Here is an 11,462-nt window from a genome sequence, read left to right as displayed (position 1 = left end):
GAACTGAATTTCAATAGAAAAAGGATAGTAATTAATTACTTTAGGAAAAATTGCCCATGGGCATTGTTGAGTGAGAAATGCTAAATAAATCCTGGGATAGTCTTTTAACCATGAATGGCACTTCCCTGGATTGGCAGATGCCTTTACAATGCACGGAAATTTCCAAGCATCTGAAATATTTCCTCCTTAGGAAATAGTCCACAACCTGTGGTTTAGTCCTTTGTCCATAAGGCTTGCTTAGTGTGAGATGTAGTGATAGGAAATGTTGCTCTTTCAACACTGTTTTCTGTGTACCTTGCTCAGCTAGGTATATGGATTCTGGGCCCATCAGGTTCCTCTTCCAATTTGGTGGCAGCTCCTTCTACCAAGCCTAAGTCGGGCTTGTGCCACTTTAGCTGAAGGAATTTTTCCATCATGTCAGCTCCCACGTTGAAGACCATAGCCAGCCACGCCAAACCAAAAACAATCCAAATGGCAGCTAGGCTCCTGTATACTGGGATATAGTGCTTGTTGGGATCCGTACCTGAAAATCCAGGAAATTCTGAATATTAATCTTGACTGCTTTGGACAGCCAGACAACACATCAAAAGATTCCAAACACACATGAATACACACACACCTCAGCAAAGGTTTATGTTTAACAAGCTTATAAGATCTAAGGGCATCCTTTTTCTGTTTTGTTTCTTTTGTTTTCTTTTGTTCCAAAATTCAGGTTAAGCCTAGAACAGCTGGCATCAAATCTCTGGAGCCCAGATTTCTGGCACTGACAAAAAAAAAAAAAAAAAAAAAAAAATGTCTCAGTGAGGTTATGATTATTTCTGTAGTGTGATATACCTGAGCACACAAGGTCCAAAACCACTTGGAGAATGCTATTTGGGAAGTGCAGCCATTTTAAATATATGGCTATGGGAGTCTTAACCTCCAGGTTGCTATTTTCACAGAACGGGCACTCAGTACAGCTGGTACAGAAGCAAGATAGTCAGAACTGCATCCATCCATTTAGTTTCTGTTGCCCAGATCATCATGAAACTTCAAGGTATCTGGATTTGGGATGGTATAGGCTTGTTCTCTCCTTTCAGGATATAATTACTGCTTCTAGGAGGGGAGAGCTGCCTGTCATACCCTAGTGTTCTTAATGAGTAAGTGCACTATATGTCCTGTATTAAAAGCATTAGTTTAAATAAGCTGATAGAAAGATAGCCCCTCACATGTCTCTATCGCTATGTCTCAGCTTAGATCCCTGAAGGGATCCAAGCCACTGGGTTCATTTTCTTTCACAGACCTCCCAGGGTTGTGACTAATATTATCCCTACTGTAACTACTGAGCATTTCGTATCTGACATAATTTCACAGAAGTCTGACTCTTTCTCTTTGGGAATAGGAGGTAGTAGTTGAAACAAAACACTGTTAAGGGAGTGTGGTTCATAGGCTTGACACCAAGAAAGAGATTTCACTAATCTTCCACCTATTACCCATACATCACATTCATACCCCCTTGGCCATAGTTACTATTGAATGAGTGTTGAGTGTTGTATGTGAAATGAGTTTAGTGAGTCTCAGCTTAGCTGCCAGAAGAAACATGTCTGTATCATAGAATACATTATTTAATCATTAGCAGTCTGGTTCGGCTCTCTCTTGTACTGGATTTATAGTGGAATAGGTATCTATGCTTTCTATACTTAGGTTTATAATGGAGTAACTAATTTCAATGGAGTTACTGCCAGTGGGGTAAAGATGCAGACAAACACGTAAAATTCATCCATGTCCACCCTTTTTATTACCTACTACATAGTCCCCAAATCCAATGGTGCTGAGGGTGATGAAGGTGAAATAAAAGCCTTCTCCATAGCTCCAGCCTTCTACATAACTGAAGACCAGTGGTGGGAACACTAGAAAAAGCAAGGTCCCAGTGGTCAGGAAGATGGTCATTGCCAGCGTCTGAAACACCTGCAAGAGAAAAGGAAGATGGCAGCTCAGCAGCACTGAGCATATGCCCAATGGACACTGCTGGTTTTGTTTTGCTCTTGGATCACAAACCTGCTACTGCTGGGAGCAATATACAAGAAAGGAAGAACAAACTATTGCTTCCATGCACTGCAGGCTGATCTCTCTGTTTAGGCTGCACATAGATACTGAAGCTAATCATGAGTCCAAAAATACCTCAAAATTAGTGGAAAAAAAAGGATTTTTTATGCTTTAAGCTATGAGTTTTTAAGTATATTCAAGCCATATTTCCAAACTTACTATGGCAACCACAGGAATTAAATGCTTACTTTATATTTTCCTTTCAAACTGAGGTGCTCTCATAATCACTTGGCTCCAAGAATACAGTCTTTTAGGAAAAGCACCAAATATTGCATAACTCATGATACAAAGATTGGCAAGAACAAACCAGGGTTCACTTCACTGCTGCTTCCAAAGATGTACAAAGTGGCTTGCAAGAGCTCAGCCAAAAACATGTTTGGATGAAATTTAAGTGAAGTCAGTTTCCCTGCTTTTATTTTAAACTTAGAAGCATTCAAAGCAGAACATTTTTTCTGTCAGCACAGGGTAGATCTGTATCTCTCAGAACAAACGTCCACCTTCTGGGAGACATTTAGGGTAGCTAAGTTACAGCACATGTGGCTGCATTAGTTAGGTACACAGAGCAGTCGTCTGTCATGACAGAGGAATGGCCTCACAGCTTGCTCTAAGGATTGAGCATCAGGAACTCATGGGTTCCCAGGGTACTCACTCATGACTAGTTAACTTTTGACTAGTGATGTGTGATGCAAGCTTATTGCAATCATTTAAAAATGTCCTCATGGGCATTTGAACCGAAGTATGATATGTGCTATGCATGTGCTTATTGTGACTTGATGAAAAATCAAACCACTTGGTTTATGAAATGGAAAGTCCAGGTAATATTTTATTTTCTTTCTCTCTCTGCATTATCTCATACATAAAATTGTTCACTGAGTTAAAATTCTGGAAATTTGGCTTGAGCCTACTGGATGACTTCGACAAATCACTTCTATACTATGTGCTTTCTCTCCAGCTGCATAATAACATGGACTTCATCTGCAAAACACTTTGAGAGTTACTGATAGATGTGCTATAGGTGATTTCTACTTTCATTTAGTTCATTCCAGAAGTGTGATAACATTTAATTAGATAGTAGATTTTTCTTAAAACTTTATATTGAAATGCTCAAGATTACTTTTTTGGCTGGCATTAAAGAACTTTCTGGTACAAACTCATCAGGTAGAAAAAAGTGTAAGTCAGGAAGACTCAGCTGTAATTAATTATTGAGAGTGTTATTAAATTGTGTTTGAAAAGCGATGAACCAGTTTCCTGGGAGAGGCTTTTCAAAGGGAGCAAGCAGTTAAAGTTCCAAAGTTCCATCTGATCGTTTAAGTTCTGCCAGAAATGAAGTGTTAATTCAGGTGAGAAAAAACATCGTTATCACTGAAGTGCCATTACAAATCTCAGGAAGGATGCAGCTATACTAGCATGAAAGTCTTTTTGGTGTAAAGTTGCCTGTATGTGGGGAATAGACATAGGTTATGCAGCAAAAGAATCTGTAATTCATAGAAACTGAGTCTGCATTTGATAGCACCCATATAGCTTTGGCAGCAAATCTTTACCAGTGTAAAGATTACGGTGATTCAGAGATTTCACAAATGTGAAAGACAAAGAAAGCATATACCAGAACTCCGAAGTGGTTTTGGATGTTTTGATGTGACATTCAGGATAGTTACAACAAACATATCTGATCTTCTCTTTCCTTAACTCAGTGGGTGAATTCACGGAACTCAGAAATATTGACTAACTTTACAAATGACCTTCAAGTACTTTACATGATCACTGTTTCTCTTATTCTGATACATTTGGAATTGATGAGTTATTGATGAGTCATCAATAAGCTATAACTAAGTAGAAGACATTTACAATTCAATATGTGAAAAGGAAGGAAGCGGTAAATTGCTGGCACAATCAGGGAAAATAACTCAAGCCAGGTTAACAGGGCCAATAAAAATGAGTTGTCCTTGCACTATGTAGAGCTGGATTCTGAGCTAGATAATATGATAAGTGTGATAATATGAGCTTGATTCAGCAAAGTGTGTATGTGCATGTGTTCTGCTAAGGTCAGCAGAGCTCAAAGACCCTACTCAAAATTGAGACTGCTTGCTTATTAGTTTTGTTGAATCAGGGTCTAAAAAGGCAAATCTGGAGTTCCTCAGGCAAAAGCAAAGTGCTTTAAAGCAATCATGTATAAATATATCATTCTTTTGATAAAGAGGGTCATGTGATTGCTGTGATTTGGAGAATGTGGGCACACACAATGACACTCAGACTAGCAGCAGCACTACCTAGCTGAGAAAACAGCTTTACTCAGCTTTAAAACAATTGAAATTAATGATAAATTGACACTGTACCTGAGCACGGCCTGGCTTGTGCACCCATCTTTCCAGAGTAATCAGATGAGCATTGAGTCCTTTTCCCAACTGATTAAGGAAGGCCAGGTTGAGTGGCACTCCAAATAAGGCATAAAACACACAGAACACCTGCCCTGCCACTGTGCTGGGGGCCAGGTTACCATAACCTGGAATAAAAGAAGGAAAACAAGACAGCTACCTGAGAGGGCTTTACAGTCAGTCTGCAGACTATTATGGGAACTTCCAAGGCTTCCAAGGATTTCATTAAGCTTCAGCAACTTAAAGGCCTGTGTGTATTATTTTCCACACTAAATTCTGTCTACAAATTGCCACAGCTTCTGATAGAACCATGTGCATTTGTTACAATTAACAGAATATTTAACATGAAAAATACTAATCTTAAAGAGTATCCTAATCTTCCACAGGTCTGTAGGGAATGCAACTGAGTGCTTCAGAATAACCTGAATACGTGCTATGCATGTACAAAATCACATTGCATGTACCAAGTAGGCACTTGGCCAGTTTTGCAGGTGCAATACACTATAAAATAACAATAACAGGTATAATTGGGAACTAATGGCAAAATGTAATGCACAGTCGTCAAGATCTTCTTGCAGGAGTATTCTGTTCAACAATGGTACATTTTTGGGACTTCATAGGGCAGCTGGAAGAACTCACAACTGATAAGAATAAAAAAGCATACCTTACCTATAGTGGTAACAACAGTTCCTGCAAAGAAGAAGGAGTTGCCAAAGTCCCAGTTACTAGGATTGGTAGAATTTCCTTCTGGGTTGACGCCTTTTTCCCATGTTTCCATGAGCACCTGAAGCAGAGTAGGCCAAAGGAGCAAAGATGAGCAACTCATTAGACTAAGTCAGGAAGAATGTCAGAAAAGAGAGAGAAGTAAATATTGCTTTTGATCTTGATCAAGCAGTGCAATAAGCTGTGAAGATGACAGGTCAGACTTTGTTTAGAAGGACCTGAGAGAGGTCTTGTGCTGGCATGGCAAAGTTCTGTGAAATACTGCTGGCTAGGAAATTCAACTCTCGTGTAGTGATTACCACATCTGCTTTACATGCAGAAGGTCCTAGGTTCAAGCCCCAGTGGAACCAGCACCAGGAAATCTTTGGGAGGTTGGACTAGATGACCTCCAGAGGTCCCTTCCAGCCTCTCTGATTCTATGTGATATTCTGTGTGAATTGGAGAACTGACTACTAAGGAAAGATCAGTTCCATAATTAGTTGAAGGCTACAAAAGGCAAAGGAGTAGAGGGAGTGCCCAAAGTGATCAAACCGCAAAAGAAGAGAAGTGATGCCATAAAAAACAAAGGCAGCTCCTCTTCTCTCTTTCCTCTTCTTCTCTTCCTCTCTTTTCCAACCATCACATTCCAATTTTAAAATTGGGCATATGTAAGTGTATGTTTGTGCTGGGGTGAAGGGTATTGGGAACACCCTTATTTCTAGTCCCTCCAGGTAGGCACAAGTGAGGATGAGTCACTGTTTTTTGGCTATGACTTCTCAGCATTGTCAATCAATACCCAGCTTCTAGTCTCAAAGATCAGCTAATGAAGTATTTTATGCTGTTCCAGAGAGCTCTTACTGGAGGACCAGAACTATAGTGTGCAAAAGAGTTGCAGCTGCTGTTTATATGTTAAATATCTTGTCAGCTACCTTGGTGGTGACTCTGTTCCCTGCCCTCTCTGAGGCTCATTCTGAAGAAGAGTGGGTGCCTTCTGTTCATGGGCAGGGTGGGATTTGAAGAATCTCCTTCTTTGTTACATATCTATTCTGAGGTCCAGGTCACGTTTACCAAATGACTGAGTGAATTATTTGTGAACTCACAGTCATAGTCTTCCAGGTACTCTTACATGATGCAAGACATGAGCAGGACTCAACAGCAATCACAGCTTTAGTCGGTTTCAGGAGCAAGATATCAAAGAAGATATTCTTTCTTAATTCAAATGGCAACTGCTGCCAGAAAGACTGCTTATCTAATAAACATATCCATTATAGAGCTTCTAATTTTGCATAGTTTCTGCAATATTAGTGCTCTGTGCTGGTGGACTGGGTATCCTAAGTTTTATAGCCAATGTTATCTCTTCATTAACAAATCCTATAGCATTGATTAAGTCCATCAGACAAGTGTCTGGTGCTGGGCATCTTGTCACACGTGATCTCATGATAGAAGCGCCAGTAGATTCTCTTTTTAACAGCACAAAGAGCGTTGCACTATTCATTAAAAGCCTGTCCTCAGGGAAGAGTTTGTCACGTCAAATTATCTAAAGGTGACTATTTTATTTGCTGATTAGAAGCAACACTCAGAAGCTACTGAGGTGTGAATCATTTGAAATGACTGAAACAATCTCAGGTTCAATTCATCCCTATAAGGAACACTTCTCAGTTCTCTCCATTTCAATGCACACAAGTTCAGACGTGCTCCATCCACATCGTGAAAGCCAGAAGGAAAGAGCATGGCAGTGTTAAGTTGAACACTTAAAAACATTCCGACAAGCACAGATTTCTTGGTATGACAGGGTTTCTTTCAAGCACAACATTATGAAAGAGGTGGCTGGGGCACAGAAGGATCATTCCTGAACAAGCTCTTGCTTGGGACAAAGACCAATATAGTGGCTCCTAGCTCCTTTCTGTCGACAGTTCAGGTTGGGGTGATGCTAAAGTGAGAAAACAACACTTGGTGAATACCTGATGAACATCTGCAATTGCCTTTGGGACCAGAAGCAGCCAGTAAGTAAAAGCAATCTGTTATGACCTACAGTGAAAGTATGAGGTCTACATAAAGCTATAGCAGGATGTGGAGAGAGTATGTGCAGCTGCCTGCCATTCTGCATCTGTCCTTTCCTAATAATGCATTGCAATCTCTTGTGGTAATAGATAAGGATTTGGCCCTCTCAGTCAGTTTTTATATCAATTGCCTTAAGTCTGAAAAAGTATGGGCATGATCAAAAAAAGTTTTTTTTTTTTTTTTTTTTTTTTTTTTTTTAATAAAAACACCTTCATATTCAATTAATCTGCTTCTTGGTTATACTCTAAGTATGCCATTATTTTTTGACAAAGGTATGTTTACCTGAGATACATTAGATCACAGGTTTTGGATTTGCACTTTCCTAAAGTTCCAGCCTGTTCAGCTGCAGCTCAGGGCCACCTCTCAGCTAGACAGGCAGAGCCAATGCAGATCATGGACATAGAAAGAGAAGAATTTGCTTCATGCAAAATCAAGTCAAAGGTTAATGAATTATAAATGAAAATGCTACTACTAATGATAATGGATATGGAAAAATGAGCCATAGGTTGACTCTCAGATTCTAGGATTCAGGTTTAAAGAACTAGCAGTAAGGAAAGACATTGTATACTTGTCAGCTGAGCAAACTGAATCTGGTGGTGGTGTCTCACCACAGCACAAATACTATCACTTTTCAGACTAGAACTTCTGATATGCTGAACAAGCCTCTTTGACTATATAGCTAAAAACCTACAGAAAACATTGCTTCTCGTTTTAGAGATTTCATCTGGAAAGAATTCTACTTGTTATTACCAGTAAACCTGGACAAATTTCTTAAGAAGAGTTATAAATGAGAGGGGAGTTAGAGGCACCTGTGCCTCATTCACTGCTCCTTTGAGGATTAAGTGCAATTACTTTGAAGTCTTGCGCATTGTAGCCAATAACTTGGTGCCCTCAGCTGGTTTTGTCCGGAACAACTAAAACTGAAATGTTCAGCTGAGACTTAACAAAATACAATTCTCTGAATAGCCCACTGCACTAATAAAGATCCACTGGAGCAAGAGGAAGAAGAATTCGGAAATTTTTGACCTTCCTTCCCTTAGGTTTCTGGTGTACTAGAGACTGAACTATACCTTTTAATCCTATGAAGCTTCTCAATTTGGTTTAGAATGAGAATTAGGAGTCCCTTCTCTACTATCATTACTGCAGAGACAAGCAAAAGACAGATAATACCACCAACTGCTGTATCTGAGAAACACAGGCACATTTTGGGGCACTTAAATTCTTGAAAACTCTAGATGTTTTCTGTATAACAACAAATGTTCTTCAAGTCATACATCACAGGATTAGACATCAGAACATTGCCCTTGTAGAAGGATGTTCAGGCACTGGCAGTTCTCTTTAGGACTTGGACTTTGCAAAAGTTTGCTTAAATTCATTTACAGAATCTAGGCTCTTTGCTTGTCAAATGAATACACCTTGGCAGGAGTCCTCTGACTGAGACAGTACAAACTTGCATCCTGTGTGGGGTGATTTAATGACCTGGTAGAAACAGAACCATTTATGCACCCAGCTCTGTAGCTAGAGGAATTTAGAGCACGCAGAAAGTAAAAATTCAAGGATTTCTGTCCAATTCTTGCAATCCTAGAATGACAGGATATTTCTATAATAATACCAAAGCGTGGTTTTTAATTCATCTCCAGCCTGTTTTGAGGGATAGATTAAAAGCCAGTTGTAGATGTCTGTCATTCTCAAACCATATTGAACAAGACTTTTTTATGACTTATTATAAATGATGAAGAAAAAGCCACAGCTCATGATGGCTGACTTTAATCTTTTTCTGAGAAGTCTAGAAGTGAAGGACAACTATCAAGGGCAGTAGCCAATCCCTACTAGCGAAGATGGGCAGAATTTGCACAGGCTTGGGCTGAAGTACCTTGGCAGGGGAACCTACTTCTTGTAAGGTTTTTTTCCTCATGTATATTTTCCAGGCAATAATTAACAGGGAAGATAAGAATAGCAAAGCTGGAATTACTACAAGGTAGCATAGAGGTGCATCAATAGAGTTGTGTGTTTTGGGAGTTCATTACTGGAAAAAGATAGACATGCACTAGGTCAAAGTAAAGTCGCAGAGGTGTGTGAACAGCACTTGAGAAAACTCTGCCTTTCTCTAGCATGGTTAGTCCTTTATTATCAAAGACAATAGATCAATTTATGACACATTTGGACAAAACAATATCATTGCTTCCAATCAAAATAATCTTGAGCCAAAATTAGGGAGCCTGTTCCTCTTACCTGCACAAACTGCTCCAGGGCTTGCCTGTCCAGGCATGTGTAGTTCTGCAGGAACTTGAGCTTCTCCAGCTGGAACTGGTCCCGAGAGTGGGCCTCTGCCTGCTTCTCCAGCAACTGGAACACCATAGCGCCCAGGAGGAGGTAAAAGAGATATCCTAGTACCAGCAGCAGAGTCCAGCTGATCTGCCGGCTGTGCATCGTGAGGAGGGTCATGCTGCTGCTGCTGCTGCTCTGAGGTCCCTGCTCAGTCCTTACTAGGTTACTGTTCCAAGGTGAGCTCTAGCCAGGACACCCAAGCAATCACACCCCCATGTTCTCAGCTGCCACAGGGATTTTCTTAACAGAACATACAGGCATCAGGCCTGTACAAAACGAGACAAATGTAGACAAATTTTACCCTTCCACATCTGTTCTTTATCCAAAATAAATGGAGAGCATCTATGGCTTAATAAGAACATGAATCAAAATATTTTGAATATTTTGCTCTTATTAGAACACCTTTTATCCAGAGATCTCAGTTAAATACGAAGCTTGACACAAGCCCTTTGAGGTAGGTACCATTTTTCAGGCTGGGAAGCTGAGGTAAATTCATTGTTTCATAACTTACCCAGGGTGACACAAATGTAGAGCCAGGAACAAACTCTGTAAGTCTTGGCTAGGAAAGCCTTACTCTAAACACTAGCCTTCTGTACAAGAAAACACTATAAACTCTCTAATTACAGTAAACTCCCCAGAACAAAGAAAAGTGTAGACCTGGATAAATGGAAAAGTCAATAGCTGCTGTCTGTACCGCACAAACACCAATGGCACCAGTGAACCCAGCATGATGAAGTTTATAAACGTCCTGAATTCAGTCTGGTCACTAGACAGCTTCTCTTTCTTTTCTAACCCTAATAAGTTCAGTCCCCTCACTGCTCGGCCTTCCGATCCTGAATTCTTTGTCAGATGATTCCACACTTGGAAAAATCCTTAGTCCATTGAGGCAGGGAATGAACCACTCATGTTTGCTGCTTTCACTCTTCATACTGCCCTTTTAATCCCAATGCATGAGGGGAAGGAGGGCTAAAGGTTAATCGTTAGCTAAAAAAGCACTACAGACTCACTCATGGGAGCCTTACTGATTTCCATGCACCGAAAATGAACTGGGGTTCAATATCTTTCTTAGGAAGAGCCTTATGGCTTCTTCTTTAGTGGCATCTATGTCAGACTGCCTCTGAAAGAAAATACATACAGGGCAAGAAAACCAGGTGGCTAGGGCTGTGATTTCATTACCAAACTCCCTTCCTATTAAAAAGTTCTGGATACAAATACCCTTCCTCTGCTTAATACTCAGGATTGTTTTTCACCTACCTTGAAATGAAGAACTGTTTTTAGTCATATCCATTTCTGGGAAAACTATGTACCTGCCATCCTCACCTAGGGCGAGACATCCCCACCCAGAAGAAGACTGGCACAGGCGGCCAGCTGTCACTCTGAAAAGCGACACATATTGTGGAGAACTCGCAGTAGATCATGTTAGACTTTGAGATTGCTCTGTTGCTGCAGCAGAGGGAGGGAAAGAGATTAGTAAGACAAGTGCAACATGCAAAGACTCAAGTTAAAGCTTTGGTGCGCTGATGATTCATTCTTTCAGCTGAAGTAAACCATATGGGAGCTAAAAGCTATAGTGGAAATGATACTGTTGACCTGCAATAGCATTATGAAGCCAACTACTCTGAAGAAACTGAGGAGCCAAATTTACTCTCCACTAATGGCAACATCTGCCTTCTGGTGGCCTATGTCAAGAGCAACAACTACTTTCAGAGATTCTACTAAGAGATTCTGTCTTGCCTCTGACTTCCATAACCGACAGGCACAACCTGTTGTTCTGTACCCTGCATAGAGTGATGGGTAGATGGACCTGGGATATTTGCACAACCACCTGTCACACTGCCTGTCACAGAAGAGACCTCTAGACATTTCTCATGTTATAGTTTATAGGACCTGCTTCTACCAGTCCAGGAGAGTGCT

The 11,462-nt window shown here is 40.4% G+C and overlaps 1 protein-coding gene across 1 annotated transcript; it reads right to left on the bottom strand.

Moving 5' to 3' along the window:
- Positions 1-299: 299 nt before the first annotated feature.
- KCNK16 (potassium two pore domain channel subfamily K member 16) lies at positions 300-9,665 on the bottom strand. Its single transcript, XM_062573607.1, has 5 exons — positions 9,453-9,665; positions 5,127-5,241; positions 4,419-4,585; positions 1,782-1,947; positions 300-523 (listed from the first exon to the last, which is right to left on the bottom strand). The coding sequence occupies exons 1-5, from the start codon at positions 9,663-9,665 to the stop codon at positions 300-302; spliced, it is 885 nt and encodes a 294-aa protein (XP_062429591.1).
- Positions 9,666-11,462: the final 1,797 nt, after the last annotated feature.

The sequence above is a fragment of the Rhea pennata genome, chromosome 3 (assembly GCF_028389875.1).
Source record: "Rhea pennata isolate bPtePen1 chromosome 3, bPtePen1.pri, whole genome shotgun sequence".
NCBI lineage: Eukaryota > Metazoa > Chordata > Aves > Rheiformes > Rheidae > Rhea > Rhea pennata.
This window is presented reverse-complemented; position numbering and strand designations above follow the sequence as displayed.

Bases quoted from the DNA above. Each gene is read 5' to 3' on its own strand.
- KCNK16 (XM_062573607.1), bottom strand. From the start codon at position 9,665: ATGACCCTCCTCACGATGCACAGCCGGCAGATCAGCTGGACTCTGCTG. The intron at 4,586-5,126 runs GTAAGGTATGCT...CTTTTATTCCAG, and splicing joins AACTGTTGTTACCACTATAG to GTTATGGTAACCTGGCCCCC. The intron at 524-1,781 runs GTAATAAAAAGG...CTGGATTTTCAG, and splicing joins ATTTGGGGACTATGTAGTAG to GTACGGATCCCAACAAGCAC.